General features: G+C 42.3%; 2 protein-coding genes across 3 annotated transcripts; both read left to right on the top strand.

Annotated features, from left to right (window-relative positions):
* Positions 1–2,941: 2,941 nt before the first annotated feature.
* Positions 2,942–12,206, top strand: grhl3 (grainyhead-like transcription factor 3). The gene is made up of 14 exons (XM_041060650.1): positions 2,942–3,107; positions 4,685–4,859; positions 4,970–5,034; positions 5,872–6,148; positions 6,260–6,499; positions 7,173–7,284; positions 7,445–7,539; positions 8,004–8,162; positions 8,277–8,474; positions 9,337–9,362; positions 9,481–9,566; positions 9,666–9,751; positions 9,969–10,033; positions 11,243–12,206. The coding sequence occupies exons 1-14, from the start codon at positions 3,091–3,093 to the stop codon at positions 11,358–11,360; spliced, it is 1,719 nt and encodes a 572-aa protein (XP_040916584.1). The 5' UTR covers positions 2,942–3,090; the 3' UTR covers positions 11,361–12,206.
* Positions 12,207–12,836: 630 nt separating this feature from the next.
* Positions 12,837–17,124, top strand: cldn23l (claudin 23-like). Of its 2 annotated transcripts, none has more exons than XM_041060651.1 (3): positions 12,837–12,974; positions 14,871–14,919; positions 15,195–17,124. In XM_041060651.1, exon 3 carries the CDS (start codon positions 15,411–15,413, stop codon positions 16,167–16,169), a length of 759 nt encoding a protein of 252 aa, XP_040916585.1. In that variant the 5' UTR covers positions 12,837–12,974; positions 14,871–14,919; positions 15,195–15,410; the 3' UTR covers positions 16,170–17,124. The 2 variants fall into 2 exon arrangements, with proteins under 2 accessions (XP_040916585.1, XP_040916586.1); XM_041060652.1 differs by lacking the exon at positions 12,837–12,974 and adding an exon at positions 13,367–13,468.
* The last annotated feature ends 1,754 nt before the right edge of the window (positions 17,125–18,878 follow it).

Genomic DNA, 18,878 nt, shown 5'->3' with positions numbered 1-18,878 from the left:
TGATCTGTCCGTTTGGGGTTTGAGACTTGTGTTGAAAATGTTGTCAGGCATTAGGAGCAGGATGAGGTTTTGTGGTCAAACAGTCGTAAGGGAAAGGAGGAGCAGGAAAGAGGTGAAAGGAAGAGTAAGTGGGAGATGGGAAAAGGAGAAAGAGAGATATGAAGTGGGAGGAGAGAGGTGACAAGAGAGCCCCTTCTCAGCAGCACTGGTGCGTAGAGTCGGTGCTGACGTCTGTTTGTATGCTGCCATGCATGGGTGCAAGCAAACATGAACACACACACACACACACACATACATTCACACAACAGACCAAAGCATCAGAACACATGGGTCTTGGATTTCCACTCCACGGGTGAGTTTCAAGGAATGAAAGACAGTCGTTTGAACATCTTGTGACATTCATCCATCTTCCGTTTCCCCATCATGCCTAGCTTGTCCGTGTGGCCCACAACCAGGCATCAAAGTATGACACCAAACAAAAGACTTCAAGGATGTTTGATTGAACTTTGTGCTAGGACTTGTGCAAGAGTACATTTCTTTCCGATAAGTGATTGTAGATGTTTTCTTATTGAATTTGAGAAACCAAGCGACATGCGGCAGAAACTTTCCCTATTGTGAAATCATCTTTATTATATTCCTGCAGAGTTAATGTTATTTATCTGAGATCCTTTAAAACATTTTAATTGTGCCCTGTAACCAAAACCATGTCCTCATATTCAAGTAAATTGTTTGTGTTCTGTAAACTCTGAGTCACCAAATTTGGTGTTACAGGACGTACCTTTAATAATAGTGGAAACGCTATCTTCCTTGAAAGAACTGCGTCACATAAACCCAAATAAATATCCGTTCACCTCTTTATAAGTAGAGCAAATTAAACCATTAGTTTCACCTTTTTTATATCACAACTACATCATAAAATGTCTCATTCATGACTAACTTTATATATATATATATATATATATATATATATATATATATATATATATATATATATATATATATATATATATAAGGGTTTTAAGGGTTATCATATGACTAACCCTAGATTTAAAATTTAAAATTTGTTGCTCAAGTTAACAGTTAAGCATTCAGCATTTGCTCCTTATATGTCATTTCCCATTTTAGAGAAATCTTTTCTAAATGAAAAATCAGAAGATGAGCATTTATAGTGGGTGTTAAGATGTAGGCTTATAGGATGTTTCTCATCAGAGATAGTGACAGAGGGAGAGACTGAAGTAAGGATAAAAGAGCTTAACATTTTGATGTGTTAATTTCATGACACTAATGAGGGGACAAATATAAGAAAGGCAGGGTGAGAGAGAAAGAAACCATAGGCGAGAGAGGCTGTTCACGCCCTCAATGAGCTGATGAAAAGGGAAGGAGAGGCTTGTTGCTTTGTGGAAAAGACCTACATCCATGTTTCAGCCATCCTCTGCCCACTTCCACCATTTTCCCTCTTTCACAACTTGCGACTCTACAGTTTATGCTCTGTGTCTCTGTGTGGGACATAGAAACAAATAAATTTTCGTCAACTGCATTTGGAAAGCTAAGGTGTAGAGGATGAAGCTTTAGTTTCATTTACTGTAATTAACTTTAACTGTGCAGGCAAACTTTCAGGACATGTACTGCAGATTAATGAAGGTGTGTTGTACACAGAAAGTCTCCTTTCGTTCTCTTTCTCTTTTGACTTGCTGCCATTTTGCCCTCAGGTCTGTGTGTGCGTGTGTGTTATTATTTGTGGGATGTGCATGAGTATGTGGGCAAGCTGCACAGCACGCACCCTTGTGTGTTACCACGCCAGATTCCCTCAGGTATCAATGGCAAGATGTGTTCACACGCACACACACACACACACACACACACACAGAAATGCAGAAATAAACACCTACATACACATGCACATTACTCTGCGAGTGTCTTCGTGTGAGTGTGTAACAGTGTGTGTGGGTGGAAGATAATATCCCTGACTGACTTGAAGGCTTTCTGCTCTTGGATTCCCGGTAGTACAAGCAGTGATGTTTGACTTTGCTTGTTAGGAGGTGTGTGTGTGTTTTACAGTTAAGTTATTGTGAAAGTGAACATTTCACCTAGTAGTCCTGATCGACACAGCTTGTAGTCTGTCTCCAGTCATTTCCACAGTTCCAGTTCCAGTTCCTACTTACTGTACATGCCAGTGCATCAGAAACAATGTTAACACTGTAAATATATGATCATATAAAGGTCTAAAATGGACCACTCTGCACAATGAGTGTTCTACTTTTAATACGAATTATTTTTGTGTAACATTTAACATATTTTCCAACTCATTTAAAACATATTGACTTAAAGGCAAAACTTCACAATGGATAATTCAGAATTTAATAAATAAATACATGTTTCTGTTTCACTCCTGAATGGTCTTAAGTTTTAAATCTTGTAACTTTTCCACTTCAATTTTGCTTTAAAACATTGCTTTAAAAAAAAAAGTTTTCCTTCATGCCACCTCTCTTTGGCAGTTTTAACAACAACAGTAAAACATACAATTTTGCATCTGATGATCCCCAGAAAATAAAGAGACCAAAACCTGTGTATGACATGGAAATAAAGGGGGAGAGTGAAAAATGATACTGAAAATCTATTAACATGTTAAAGCTGAGTTCCAGATCTCCCCTGCCTTTCTCAGACTCATTACCAAACCTTTCACACCTCTGGGATCCCCACTCTCACTCTTTTATCCAGTACGATAATGAGATTCAAAACACCTCTGCCTTGGATTGTCTTGCAAAGTGCTCTCTTGGCTGCACACACTCATACACATGCAAGCCAGTTTCTCTCCAGCCTTGGAAGAGTTAATAATCCTACACCTGTCCTATCAGACACCTGTTTCTCAGCTCTCAGCCAATCAGAAGAGAGAGGGGAAACTCTGTTCTGGCATGAAATAAATCTGGGCCCTGCTCAGAGGGAATCACAACACTTGACTCATCTGTGTGTAACTGCTCTTCTCTACTAGACTAGACTGATAGACTCACCAACTAAAAGAGAGAGAACCACACAGAAACAGCAAAGAGTTGAACTTAAAGGAATCTATTCCGGCTGAATTGGACTGGAGACATGACCAAGGAGACTGAGTAAGTTCTGTGAGGATATTTTCTTCCATTTCGCTCTAAAATTGTGCTTCATCAAGATTTTTTTCCCACCATTTTTCTGCTCATCAGATAAGATAAAAACATTTTGGCTTAGACTTGATGTAACACAGTAAATACCTTACATTATTCCAGTCTGGGGGACAGAGACCCACCCCATTGTTTGTTGCAATGAGACCCCATGTGAAAAATCCCTGTTTTAAGAAAGGGGTGTTTTGTAGGGGAAATTGATATGGATAGTTTTAACACACACAGACCTGAGTCTGCGGTTGTAGAAGGTCTGTTTCGGCTTGTGTTGTCACTCACCTAGGGGCCACAGAGCACAAAAGGAGACCGGGAAATAAGAGTCTCCTCTTGAGGTGTTGGGCAGAGACAGAAGGCAATGGTAGCATGTAATGCATTAAATTACATAATGGTGAAACCCTAGACACAAGCCCCCACAACCCTGTGTCTGTGTAAAAACATCTGTACTCGGCTGGTTTTTGGGGGAAATGGAGAGTGACTAATAGAGTTGTGTGGCGTTCCGTTTTTTTCAGAGGCTGCTGAGTGTGAGAGTAAGAGACAGGTGCATCTTAGAGCAGGTGTATGAGTTTGGTTGTAGTCTTTGTAATGCAGCTGAAATATCACTGCAAGGTTCAGAAACTAAGGCTATAATTTTGCATCAAAACAAAGGTTAAAATGTGCGGTATTCCATGCTGAAATGCTACATTTCTAGTTTTCCAGGTGCTGTGTTAATATGCATTCAGTGCTCTCCATTAATCCTTGTGTGAAATCCTTAGATTTATCTTTAAGCTTTGGTTCTGCTTTGCTTGTGAACACCTGTGCTTTTTCCTGCCTGTCAGCACATTTAATTAACTGTTTATCCAGAGCAAACTTGCTATTTGTTCCTTAGCTACTTCAGACAAACTCAAAAGGGGGGTTGTCCCGGTGCACAGGATATCTGCAATCCAATGTCACCGCAAGTCTCTCCAAACAAATCCAATCCTCAGAATCCCAAGCTTTATGTACTTATTTATTTACAAGTGATATTGAAAACCAGAGCTCACCTCAGTGACGGTTGTGGGTTTCTATTTACTTAGCAAGAAAATCTTGTCATCTCTTTTGAGATCTTTGCAAATAGGAGAGCTTATACAACATTCAGGAATGTAGTATGTTTTCCTTTCACAGCACTGGGAACCACAAAACATTAGATATGTGTATGTGCTTGTGTGTTGATGATGGTGGGTGGCCCTCTGCTTTTTAAACTTTTTTTTTTGATACCACTGCTCCTGAGAGATGTTAGTCAGCTTTGTGGTTTTGCAATCGAAACCCTTCATGCTCAGGGGCAAGTATGTACAGTGCTCCGAGGCTCAGGTACTACAGATGAACTGCAACTTGCTCTCGCTTTGTCAAGCCCTGCGTGTCAAATAATCACAAACATAAACTCATTTGAATGCATTTATTTCCCTGTTGGACCATGAGACAATTCTTCATTTCTAACATTTTTTCTGTGTATATTTTTCAAACGTCAATCAACCTGTCTATTCAGTTAATCATATTCAGCTTTCTTCTCCTCTCTTTAGGACCCTGGGACTGGTTTTTCAGAGCGAGAACTTCAACTACAACCACTACACAAACTACATCATGGACTCCTGGTCCTACTTGGAGACCCCTGTCCCTGAGCCAAACTACTCCAAACCCAGACTCCACCCGGGAGACGACCTGACAGCTTTAACCATGCTCTATGAACAGTGCAAGGTAGACAACGTAGAAACAGTACCAGTGGGAAACCAAAGTGAATTATATTTTATTATGAAGAGTATACATCTTATTTTAATGACTTTTTGTTTTGGTTATTATTTTTCCAGAGCCAGAAAGAGCAGAAGATTGCTGCCTGCAACCGTGGGAGTAACATCAACAAAATAACAGAGAGGTAAGAGCTCACTCTCCACCTATCAGTGTTCATCATATGCTTTACACATGTTTACCACATAGAGTGCACCTGGTATTAAATCATCCAAAATAAAAGTAAAAATGATAGACACTAGATAATGACAAAAAAAATTAAATGATCTCTTTTTAAGAGCGGCAGCACAATCCCCTGTTATCATTGAATTATACTGATTAGAGAGAGTGTCAATAACACAGAAAGAGAAAGGCAGGCCTTTGGGAGGTCATTAACAGGTGAGTGAGTAATCCTAAAGTCAAACACAGTCAGAGGGATTATTGTCTACCTCTCCAGCCCTTCCATCCATCTATCCTCTATCTGTCATCATCTCTGGCTTGCTCAAAGAGTTTCACAACAGGCGGACAGAAGGTTGTTTTCCTCCCTCTGTCTTCACTGAGCTCCCTGTTACTACTGCTTCTTAGGTGGGTGAGAAATGGCCTTTGTTGGGGCGCAGTGTTGTCCCCTCAAACATTTTTAACAGAGAAACTCAAACACAGAGGAGAAAAAAAACTGGCTTAACAGACAAATAGTTCCCACCCAAACACTGTCTTTCTGCCAGCTCACCTCTCAAGTAGCTGTGTGTGCTGAGGGCTGAAGTGCTTTTACTGGATGTTGTGCGTTTGCACAGGCTGTCTGCAGACTTTTGTGATGTTAAAGACACATTACAGTCAGACACATTAAAGGATGTTTGCTTCCTTGTTGTGCTGAGATTTGCAAGTAGTATTATCGAGTCATGCTGACCTCACAAATGTGGCTTTGTAATTACTCAACTGTCTTTGCCTCCTACTTCCTCCTTTTCACCCTTTCCCCCCACCCCACCAGGGCTCCAGCCCATACCAACGAGCTTGTTTCACTTGAGGCGTCCGCCAACGTCATGAAGATGCTCGCTGAAAGCATTCCCACCAGCCATCCCCAGGAAGTTTTGGGATCCAAGCAGAACTCCTCCCTGCCCATCTCCGCTCCCACCACCTCAGACACCTACACCACCCTGACCAGCGTAGTGGCTGACACTTATGACAAGCAGGAGCTCAATAACATCTTTGACTCCCTGCTGCAGAAGTGGCCAGAACCTGGTCCTTTCCCTGACCCCAGCAGTGAGGTAAGTACTGTGTCATTATTTGAAAGCTGAGCCCTGTTTCCTGTGCAGCTAGTCCGCCTCTGGGCCTCTCCCTCTTTCCTTTATTAATACATCTCCTTGTGTGGATGTCAGGCTCTTCCCTACAGCGATCCCTTCCCCGAGGACCAGTCCAGCCCCGTCTACTCTGGATCCTACACTGGCTCCCCACCAGAGGGATTCAGAAGTGAGTTCCAGTTTGCCCTGGGAGCTCCCCCAGCTGCCCCTTGCAAGTCCAGCGAGCTGCCCATGGTCTACCTGAACAAGGGACAGTTCTACCCCATCACTCTCCAGGGAGTGGACAGCAGTGCCTGCCTCACTGCCACCAAAGTCAAAGTAAGTCATGATTACACATTATCAGGAAGCAAAGACCATTTAAAAAAAAATTTCCTCCTGTGTCCTTGTGTTTGTTTTTTTGTCTCTGTGTATGTGTTACGCAAAAAATTGACTATTGTTCCCAGTGGCATTTTTCCCTTCAGGCTTTTTACATGGGCTCATGAATACATAAATTCTTTGCGTGCCACCAAACCAACCCTTCCCAGATATCTGTCCCTCCCTTGAAGCCAGCTCCTCTATGATTAATCCCCTGCTGACACACCACACATTGGGCTGGTATCATGACAATTACAGTGTCCTGCCCTGTCTAATTTATTCATACGGTGGTGTAATGAGGCCAGAGTGCAGCAGAGCTCAGCTCAGAGTGGAAAAAAAGAGGAGTGGACAGGGAGCGGGAAAAGGTGTGGTGTGATTTGAAAACACAGGCGACAACCCTTTTCTTTGTCAAGCAAATCAGAGGATAAGAATATACACAAACACATGCCAGCTCACTGCAAATAACTGATGACAATGTGAGGAGAAAAGGGAGATTTGGAGTGATGAATGAAATAAGGTGGCGTTTAAAGGAGATCTGGTCATTCTTGGAGAAATAGGCAGGTGTAAAGAATCACATTCAGTTAGACAAATTCACCTGATTCTCTGCTTTCCTGTCACCTTTCTTTATTCACTTTAGACAGTAGTGATGGCTGTGTTCGAGAATGACAAGAGCCCAGAAATGCAGCTCCGCTTTTGGAATCACTGGCATGCACGTCAGCCAACCGCCAAGCAGAGGGTCATTGACATTGGTATGTTCTCCTCATAGGAAAATATACACCAGTACACAGACACCAATGAAATTTGAAAGCTTTCCGTTGTCTTCTTTTACGTGTTAAGTAAGAGAATTAACCAGTCATTCTTATCTGATTTATGCAAAAAAGAAGATTAAATTATTTTTTTCTTTTATAGCGGACTACAAAGAAGTGTTCAGCGGCATCAGCAACATAGAGGAGGTGGCTTTCAATGCTCTCTCCTTTGTGTGGAACCCCAGTGAAGAGGCCAAGGTAAGCACACCTCACTATAACACATTAGTGAAAAGTAAAGACCGGAGAAGTAACAGAACAGGTGGACGGTTTAGAGGAGAGGAAAGGTAGAAAAGGGAGGTGGAGAGAGAAGGAGTGGCTGAGGAGGGAGGGGAGGAATCCCAGATATGTGTTTGGCCCCAAGGCTGCTCCTTTCACCGCAGCAGTCGGCTTGCACGAGCTTCTCTGTGGCCCAGAGGTGCTGGGGTGGGGCCAACAAACCTGCTGGAAGCAGGAAAAGAGGGAACTGTATACAGAAAATAGAGAGGATAGAGAGGCCTAAGATTGTGCTTTAATGGTTTATAAGACAAACAACAGGAAGACAGAGAAATAAACATGTAGAGGTGTCTTTTTCAAGGCAGAGAGAACAGCAGGTGTTCTCAGTCTTTAAACCAAAAATCAGCTGTTTTAAATGACCTGAAAACACCCTTTTTTTTATTCTCAAGGTGTACATTGGCATCAACTCCCTGAGCACAGACTTCTCCTCTCAGAAGGGAGTGAAAGGCCTGCCTCTGAACCTGCAGATTGACACTTATGACTTCAGCTCAGGAACCAACCAGCTCATCCACAGAGCTGCCTGCCAGGTCAAGATTTTCTGTGATAAGGTAAGTCACTGGCGAAATTTAACTTCTCTCACCCTTTTTGACACGTAATTGAACTGGGCCTCTTCTGAATTAAAGACATTATTGTAACCATGTGGATGTGTTTGTCGCCCCCAGGGTGCAGAGAGGAAGATGCGCGATGAAGAGAGGAAGAGGAGCAAGAGGAGGGGAAAGAACGTTAATGATCCAGCCAACAAGTCTTTAGTGACCAGCTCCATGGGCCTTGACTGTACCTTCTTCCAGACTCTGGATGATCACATCACACAACCAGTTCTCTTTATTCCAGAAGCACACCTCTCCAGTTTACAGCGCATGGTAGGCCTCCCTCTCCTCTCCTCTCTTCTCCTCTCATCTCCTCTCCTCCTGTGTTGATTGAATCATGTTCCCGATCCCCCGTATCCCTCCAGGCAATAGAACAAGCATGAGAGAGTTGGGAAAAAAAAACGTGGGAAAGTATGCAGTGGGAAAAGTGGGTTGGGAAAGGGAAGGAGGAAATAGTGTCAGCAAAAGTGAGGCGAAGCACCGACTTGTGATCAGATGAGCTAATTGGAGTCGAAACTAGGCACCGGTACAAGCCACTACAGCTACTGACACCGAGATTAAGCTATAGGGGCTTACACAAAAACACACACACAATACACACCTGGTGCAGCAGCACTCAGACACCTGACATTCAGTATGCACCACCCTCATATTCTGTGTTTCTTTCACTTACACACACTTGCAAAAACAGTGAGGGGAGTGTGCTGTTCAGACAGGCCAGTTTTCCCACAGTATGGAGTGTAGAGCGATGTGTGTGTGTGTGAGAGAGACACCGAATGAAAAATAAACTGTTGACATGCTGTTAATTTAGATCCCTGCATTTCAGAACATGCAAAAAAGAAATCAGTAAAATGACTTTAGAACGCAGTGCCTCACAGTCTGTATTGAAAGGCTAAGGCATAAAATGTCTCTGATTGGCCAGTACGATAAAGCGTAGGATGGTCCTATCTGCATCTCTCCATCAGTGTCCATGCTTATGTGGCTCTGTTAGAGGTTATGGGAAACGCGGTCTCAAAGTAATGATAACATTCGCACAGATAACGCTGGGAAGGAGGACATTAAGCAATGCCTTTATCAGTGGAGTTGTGTCTAATCAGATCTCTGGTCTCCACTCTGTTTCTCTCTGTCTCTCTAGGCAGCTCCCATGGACGATATCGAAAGGTAAGCACAGATAGTGAACACAAGGCAACGTTAGCAGCTGCCCATCACAATGAGTTTGTTTCAAATAGACACATTGTGGCTGTTTTTGTTTAATGTGAATGTTTATCTTGTGTTGCAGGAGTTCTCTGAAGAGGCTGTATCCAGACAGAGACCAGAACAGCTCTCCACCCAGCAAGCAAACCCGCAGAGAAGACCCACAGAGAGGTAGACACAAAATAAGTCTGAAAAATGATAACAATCATCAATAATGTGCCAGTGAACCTTTGTCATCTAAATTTTTTCTTCTCTCTCTCTGTCTTTTAGTGCTGTTGTACGTGAGGACAGGCACAGAGGAGGTGTTTGATGCGCTCATGCTCAGCACGCCAACTCTGTCAGGCCTCCGAGAAGCTGTAAGTATCACATGACTGCTTCAAACACTCTCATAAACACATTCCTGATTTATCTGACCTCACTTCTGTGGTTCTGCTGTTACTTTCCTACAAACACATAACCACACATCATGCTCGCTTAGCATTAATTTTCCCGTATGTTATCCCTCAAGTATATCATCTTTCTTTCAGCGGGAGGTCATGCTAACTGTCATCTCATTTTCCTTTCCTTCCTCAGATTTCAAAAAAGTACGGCATGACCAAAGACACCATTGGGAAAATCTACAAAAAATGCAAGAGAGGGTGAGTTGTGTCTTTGATATGTCTTCTGTAGTACTATTATACAACTGGCTTAACGCACAAGTTGGACTGAAGGCATGCATTTGACGCGGAGTATGAGCATAAATCAGGGCTTAGGTTTTGTTTTTAATCTCGTCCTCCTTTAAGGAAGCTCATGTTGACAGACCGGGTAGGTAGGTTACTTGGCTTGTCCTGCTGGAATGCGTTAATTGCAGCTCCTCCAAAAAGAAAGATGATTGAAGGAGGATGAAAACATTTCAAAAGTCCTGCAAATGAGTCATGGGCGATTGTTGTACATATTTATGTTTTCATAACAGCGTCTGATCGGAACATCAGAAGGTTTTGCGGTGTTGAAAGAGGTATCTGGTTTGATAAAGGCTTCAGAGGCTTCAGGTCTCTAGCTGAAGGTGGTTTCATCAAGTTGGGTGTTGTCACATTGATATTGGCTAACCACTGACAGAGGTCAGATGAGTTCTTAAGATGTGCAGAATTTGGGCATGTTGGATTGGGTGCTGCTTAAAAAAAGAACCTCATTGCGTTTTATTTCCTCAAAAGATATTATTATGAAAAGACCACCTCCTCTCTTGGTGACTGACAATCCACAAAGATTTACATGTCTTGAGCTGATAGCAAGCTCTCCTGACAAAGGCTGCGACGCCTTTGGGTGGTTTTCCTGCTGCTTGCTGGCAGCGATCACTGCAGGCGGAGCAGCTAAGCTAACAGGTTGGGTTGCATTCTCCCTGCAGTTTCCTCCCTCCCCTTTTGCTCTTGTCTTCAATCAGCCCTGTCCCCGCAGGCGGAATGCATGAGGTTACTTCAGACCTTAAAGCCTTAAAGACGTACAGATTAGGGTTAGTGTTGGGAAGGAGGAAGAGAATGACCTGATTTACAACTCCTACTGATGCAGGAGATATGCAGCCACTGTGTTTTTCACCCGAGAAGCTTCTTTTAAAACAAATGACATGTTGCAGTCGGCCCTTATAGGGAACCTGGTGAATTATGCTTATGTCACACTTGTGTGTGAGTGAAAAGTAGAGGACAACCCATTTTAGAGCCAATTTGCATGTTCTAGTTTTCGAGATTAGTATGTTATTATGTAAAAAAGTTAATGTAATTTGATTTGTCCTACTTTCTTTACACAACTGACAGATTTTTTTTCCCCTCACGATCACTAGAGTAACCTTTCCCCTTTTGCCCTTGTCTTTTCTTCAGGATTTTGGTCAACATGGATGATAACATCATTGAACACTACACCAACCAGCTGGCCTTCCTCATCGAGATGTCAGAGGTGGTTTCCGGTCAGTTCCAGGTCATTCTCATTGAAGTATGAGAACAAGTCAGCTGTCTGCTCGATTGAAGGATGAAAAAATGTCACAACACTGCCAGTTTAAACCATCTCTCTAAGCACTGCCCAGTCAGAGACAATGTCAGCTATGGACTGCTGAAACCAAAGAGAGAACTAGGCTGAAGACACATCTGCTGTTTTTGTGATTACAGATGAAAATATGAAACCAGTTTTATTATTTGAATTTAATATTGTAACGTAAGAGCATTTATAATGGACTGTACATAGATAACTATTGTAAATAGATTTTAACTTGACAGTGTTTTATTAACTAGCCATGTATATTTTGCAACCCATTTTCCACAAATTGCTATGTATTTCAATTTTTTTTTATTTTTTACTGTGCCCTGTACATGAGTTCTGTACAGCATATTTTCAGCATTTTCAGAGGTTGCTATTCTTGCTGCTTTGAGTGTACTCATCATTTCTTCTGCAAGCACCAATGGTGTGTTTTCTTACCCACACACATAATAATGTTTTTCACTATCTTCCTCTGGGAGCCTAAAGTCACACATTTCCAGCCATAAAACCACACAAGACTTAGTATTGACCATCATTTAGGCCAAAGCTGGCGACATTTCCTGACTATGTGGTGAAATCACAGATTTTGCCTGGAAACAGTTCAAACTCCTACAACACTGAGGCTTGCCAGAGGAATTTCATAGTATGTGTGTGTTTAAGCATATGTGTGTGTGTGTGTAGGATTTTTATGCATCATTTCAAAGCGAACATGTATCCTTGTAATATTTCATTATAATACCATGGCAGTTCTGGTTGTATTAGTCAAATCTTGCCCCTCTTTTGTAAGAAAATAAAAAAAGCATAATAGCTTCTGCCGACTCTGTTATTACTCATTAAGGTCTGATTGAAAAGCTGGCCATTCACAGCTTCTGCCATAATCAGTTATCAATGGAACAAACAAACGATAATGATGAGAGATGCTTCCTGAGTGTGTGTGTGCCTGTGTATGTGTACAATTACAATTAGCCTTTTGAGGTGAAGTGCCTATTGGAAATGGAGAAACAGACGATTGCTCTATCTGCTCTCTCTACAGATCAAACAAATAAGCATGAAACCCATCTGCGTGAGGGAGGTTTGGTCCTTCTGTATTCTGTGTTTTTCGATTTGGGAGTTAGTGTGTGTGTGTGTTTAGGCACAGCACACGTGTTGAGGTGCTGGCATACACAGAAAAGCTCATTGCTTTTCCCTATTTGGTGACACTGACAGGGAAAGCTAGGGAGGCACTCTGTCCTAGATATAACACAGATATCCAGCAAGTCAAAGAGCGAGGCACACACACACACACAGAAAGTGAGACAGAGAGGCAGAGACGCAGACAGCTGGGGAGGCGGCAGAAAAAAAAAAGGCACAGACACAAGGACAAACACAAACAGAGACATGAGGACAGAGAAAATTAGAAGACATAGACAGGTGGGGAGACTGCTGAAGCAAAGATAGACGAGAGGGAAGAGAGATCATGAATAACGAAGACGTGGTTGCACCATCTGCTGCCAGAGAGTGAAACATGTTAACCATTCAGATGAGAGCAGAGAGGCAGCCACCGATCTGCAGTGAGATACACACAACCCGTCCTGAATGGTAAGTGACTGTGATTTGATTTCATGGGCTATGTGTGTGTGTGTGTGTCTCTGTGTGTGTGTGTGTGTGTGTGTGTGAGCATGTATTTGTAGTCTCTCAAAATGTGCTTGTGTGAGAGAAAGAGTTGTGGCAATTAATAACCTACAGTATGTTCAGCATTTTTAATTCATGACCAGCCTATTCAGTGCTGAGCCCCTGCAGATGTTTCCGTGCCTTCACTCGTGCCATTTCTGCATCGGAACAAATCAGGCATCTTCAGAAGTCAGTGTATTTGCAGTAAATCACTGCAGTGGCTATGGACTTGGCAGGTGCAGTGTCTGGTATGAGCTAAATGTTTTTGAGGAAGCGCAAAGCCCTGATTTATCCTGCTGAAAGTATATTTCTAATTTTAGCTCACGCTGAAGAAAAGAAAAATTCTCCTTGGTTGAAAAACAAAGAGAAGAAATATGTAACAAGTGATGCCTGTCTACAAAACACCTTGAACCTTGAATGAGGTGAGACCTTATCATGCAGCCAACTGCCAAACCCATTTAATTCAGCCTTAATGCAGAGATGAGACGATGTCCTGACAGCTGAGTCAATAAAACATTCCAGTAGCAAAACAGGAAACACTGCTGTGTTTCCAGTCACAATGTCATCATATATTTTTGACACTGTTGACACATGAAGACAGGTATGTGTTTATGAAAATCCTCTCTCTCTCTCTCTCTCTCTCTCTCTCTCTCTCTCTCTCTCTCTGATATATATGTATATATACATATAAAATTTTTAGACAGATAGATGCATGGTTGACTTTAATCCTTTCAAAATTAAATATTTTAATGCAGGTGATCAGTCAGTCCTGTTGAGCTAAATGTCATCAACCCTCCAGTGACTTATATGGGCTGGACATCCTCTCCAGAGCATCCTGAGCACACGAACCTGCTCCAGTTCACAAAATATTCCTATTAGATTATTTAATCTACTGCATGCCCTGCCAGAAAGAGTTACTCATATCTTTATCATTGCCTGTTGCTAAAAAACAAAACAAAACAAAAAAAACTTTTTATTTTTTATGTAGCAAGCACATGATCCTATGGTGTAAAATATTCCTATAGCTTGTAAACCTTGCATATATATAGACTGTATTTATCTGAATTTTAGATATGTAAATACCTATCACTTTTGATTTTTCACTGTAAATGTAATTTACAGTGAAAAGTTGGTGATTCATTCTGACTGTGAAATCTGCACTGAATGTATACCTAATGTGGAAAATGACAGAATGTGAAGTAAGGCTGATTTTGCACATTAAGAAAGGAAAATCATGCTAATAGCTCTGTTGTGGGAGTTCAAAGAGATGTAGCTGCTTTTATTTTTGTGTGTCTGCATGAGTCACGCACGTCTTCAAGTTCTCTTGTCCCTGTGCCTGGGGCAACCTGTCCTTCCTCCGGTCTGAGACACTGTAGCTGGACTCATTCTGCATTCAGAGGCTGGCCTGACATAATTACTAACCCACCTGAATTCTTCCGAGGTCATCTTTGACCATCAACCTTCAGTCTTTGAGAAAACATACACACACAGACCCACCAATTTTTTGCATCTTGTATGGAGAAGAGTCTAACTAGGTCTTGTGATAAATAAAGCCACACACACCCTGTCACGTTGATATTGGCCAGGTTATCGTATCCTAGCAACAGAGACAGGCATCGACCGTTCAGTCTTTTTCTGTCCAGCGCTGGAGCAGTGAAGCCAGACCTCCTTCTGCTTTCTCTGGCTGCTCGAGCGCTTGTCTCTGCTCTGCTTCACACCTCTGTTTCCTCTCGTGTGTCTGTCTCTCTGTCTCCCTCTCTTTCCATCACTTCAGTCTGACATGCACTACCACCCTCTGTGACTGAGTCTTTCTCTTTCACTCAGGCAGAATGAGGAGTCTTCAGCAAAAAGAAAGGAGACTTTCAAGCAAGAGGTAATGGATGCACTTCTCTTTATTAAGCTGTTGAACTTGTCTTCTTGTCTTTGTACTTTTTTTTAACTTCATTAATACCTGATGTTTGCATGTTTGTGAACAAAATGTTTCAAGTTTTAAGTTCTCCGTTTTACTGCAGACACAGTTAAATGAGCAGCGCCTGCTCAGAGAAGATGTTTGTGAATCGTGAATCGTGAATTTTCTTCTGTGTAAGAAAACAAATGAAGAGATTTAATTCTCTTCATCATCACGGTTGTGTTGTTTAATTTTTTCAGAACAGATCCACACTCTCCTGAGGGGTCCCATGACACTGACATATGATAATAACAAGCAGCATCCCTGTCTGGAGGAGAAGCAGCCACTATCATCTTTCTTTTTAAAAATACCCACACTGGAAAGCACATTGAACACAGGTACTGTTTGATTTTTACAGAAATCAAATTACTTGTATGTTGTGAGCGTTTCCCCGGAGTATCAGGGTTGTACCACTTATGATGCACACTCCAGCCTCCATGGTGATGGGGATTGTCTTTGCCCCTCTGGGACTGGTCCTTGTCTTCACTGCCGCCATCACCCCTCAGTGGAGAGAGGGACAAGCACGTCTGGGCATGACGGGGCCGGGGTCACTTCTTCGGTCAGGAGTCAGAGGCCAAGGGATGGGGGTTAGGTCTGGATCAGTGGAGGCACTGCTCTTGCTGCGCTCTGATGGACTTTGGGAGAGCTGCCTGCAGGTGGAGCACTCTGAGCTGAAGCAGTGCTGGCCTGTAGCAGGTCCGTACCAGAGAGACCCCCGTGTTCGCCTAGCACAAGGCTTGGTCCTGACCTCCTTGTTCCTGTGTGGCACTGGTATTGTTCTGGCTTGTATTGGGGTCCGGTGCTGGACAGATCTACCTCTGAGAGGTGTAGCAGCAACAGGTGGACTTCTGGTGGTGATGGCCGGGCTGCTGAGCCTGACTGCCCTGGGGGTGTACACCCACAACCTTGGGAGACTGGGAATGGTAGATCCAAGTCAAGGGATCAATAACCACAGGTTTCCCCACCTGACCCTGCGTCCAGCCGGCTCACTCTACTTTGGGTGGCTGGGTTCATGTTTACAGGTGCTGGGAGGCAGTGCTCTGCTGTTCAGCTTCAAACAACCAAAATGTCCGACTTGCCCGTCCTGCCCAGAGCTACCTGACTGCCCCGCGTGCCGTTCATGTCCAGAGATTACGAACAAGCCAGACACAGATGTATATGAAGTCACCTGTTAGAGTGTGAACCTCAGACTTAAAATACTTTAAGACAACATGGGTGAAGATGAACAAATCTGGACATGAGGGGCACTTCTTAAAGTTACTTCCAAGTCATCAGCTAAAAAATCTGCCACATAATAATGAAATGAGTCCATTCAAAAATGTCTGTGAACCACAAAACAATGCCACTACCTGATTTTAATGTCAGGTATGAACATGATGGATGTAACTGCCTCTCGACATAGACAGGAACATAACTTTTGGGTGTAAAATACAGAGTGATGAATCATGGAGTGCAAAGATTGTTTCAGATTCATTAAGACCATCGTGGTTTATAAGAGCTCAAATTCCTGCTGCCTTTAACTGCAACATGTGGTGAAACATGACTGAAGTATCTCTTTGTGCTGCCTTTTACAGTGTAGCCATGCCTTTGTACTGTTAGCAAGAAACATGACATTGTGCCCGAAGAAAACTGTGAAATGTGAAATATTTGTGATAAATTATAAGAGTGGACTAGCAGCTGATTAGATTATGTTAGGGCTTCAAAACGAAATGGATGGTAGAGCTGGTTTTAGAATTAATTATACAGATTACTGTTGTAAAAGTTCAAAAACACCGTATTTTCATCTGTACCTTCAAGTTACTTGTTAATAGAATTTTTTGCTAAACTGATAGATATGAAATCCCTGTTTTCCTTGAAAATATGTTTTGTTTTTTTTGTTTTTTTGGAATCCATCCAACAAGTTTGAACGATTTTCTCCGACTGTGCAATCTGCTTTTTAATGTCTTTTTAATTCAGTCGCTGCGAGCAACGAAGAAGACCAATTTTAGAGGTCAGAAGACTGTACACACATCACAAGTAACCTGCTAATTTCTTAACCTGTCTGTCAGGGTGAATATTTTGTATAATATGAGAAGCCTTCAGCTAACGAATGTGACACTGCTGACTTTTTACGGTCAGAAGAGAAAAGCGTCTTTAGAGGAGAATGTACTACAGGGTGTTGTCTGTTCTTTGTAAATTGTTCATTGGTGTTAATTTCTTATAGCGTCTTGGTAGTGCATTCTGCTTTGAATAAAACATTTCAACAATAAATCACTGTGCGATGCATCCTAATTGTTTTAATGTGAAATTAAGAGTAACAGCGGAATTCGTTTGAGGAAAACTTTGCACACAAAAATCAATGAAAATGATAATACACGCTTTATTAGGTACACCTGTTGAACGGCTCGTTAATGCAAATTTCTAATCAGGCAATCACACGGCAGCAACTCCATTGCATTCAGCCATGCAGACATGATCAAGACACCTCCTGGAGTCCAGAAAATATCCAGTGAGCGTCGGTTCTTTGGGCGAAAATGTGTTTTTTGGTGCCGGAGGTCAGAGGATTGCTTGGAGCTGATAGGAAGGCAACCGTAACTCAAATAACCACGCGTTTACTGCTGAGATGGGCTGCAGCAGGTGAAGACCACACCGGCTGCCACCCCTGTCAGCTAAGACCAGGAAACTGAGGCTACAATTCGCACGGCCTCAACCAAAATTGGACAATAGAAGATTGGAATAAACGTTGCCTGGTCTGATGAGTCTAGATTTCTGCAGCGACATTCAGGATTAGGCGTAAACGACATGAAAGCATGGACCCATCCTGCTTTTTATCAACGGCTCAGGCTACAAAGCTCAAATCATCTCAGTGTGGTTTGGAACGGGAGATTCAACAACTGCGTGATGCTGTCATGTCAGCTTGGACCAAAATCTCTGAGGAATGTTTCCAGCACCTTGTTGAATCGATGCCATTAAGAATTCCGGCGGCTCTGAAGGCAAAAGTGGGTCCAACCCTGCACGAGCAAGGTGTACCTAATAAAGTGGCCGGTGAGTGTATATGATTCATCCTAATCTGAATGAATGTGCACAGACTGATCCTGCTCCTGCACTCAGTGTCAAGGTCACATCATACCTCTCTAATTACACTGTACAGCTTTGCTACACTTAAACATACTGAGGCTATTTATAGAGTTGGACAGTAATTCAGATTCATGGTCTCCACACAAAGCTGAGAGGCAGAGAGATCATCACAGCCGACGCACAACAGACAAGGCCACTGCACTTAAACCTACTGAATTACTGTATGTGTTGCATCATGTGTACAGATCACAACCTGATGAGCGAGTAAACAATTCAATTCTTTCAATCAGTGGCAAACAATGTTATCCAGCGAATGAATGTACAAATTTAGTTGAAACCAGGGTTTCAATACAGTGAATTTGGCACGAACAAAGACAGTGAATGTGGAATGTTGCACAGAAGTTAAAAGTAGTTTGGAAAATGTAATCACTCATACTAATTTTTTACTGAAATAGGACAAGAATTTGTTTTATGCATAATTTTTGCGGGTCTACTCAAACCGGTACCATCAAATACACTCCCATTATTGAAATTATTAAATCTGTAAAATTTTAATTTAATTTTACTTCAAGTTGCTCTTCCTGACCTGGTGTCTGAAAAGGAACATTATATCTATTCAGTCACATCCTTCAGAACATGGCGTAAAGAAAGCTAACACAAAGAGAAGGATGCAAAGAAAAGTCTTGACAGGTGGAAATTCATGCACAAAAGACAGATGTGAATGTGCACATATAAAGGCATGCATTCATGCATTGCTTTGTCTCAAACTACCTTACTTGTACATACACAAATAGACAAACACACAAGTTCATGAAATCTGAAGACAG

The sequence above is a fragment of the Toxotes jaculatrix genome, chromosome 17 (genome assembly GCF_017976425.1).
Source record: "Toxotes jaculatrix isolate fToxJac2 chromosome 17, fToxJac2.pri, whole genome shotgun sequence".
In the NCBI taxonomy this organism is placed as follows: domain Eukaryota; kingdom Metazoa; phylum Chordata; class Actinopteri; family Toxotidae; genus Toxotes; species Toxotes jaculatrix.
The sequence above is the reverse complement of the archived record's forward strand: the minus strand, read 5'-3'. Positions and strand labels throughout refer to the sequence as shown.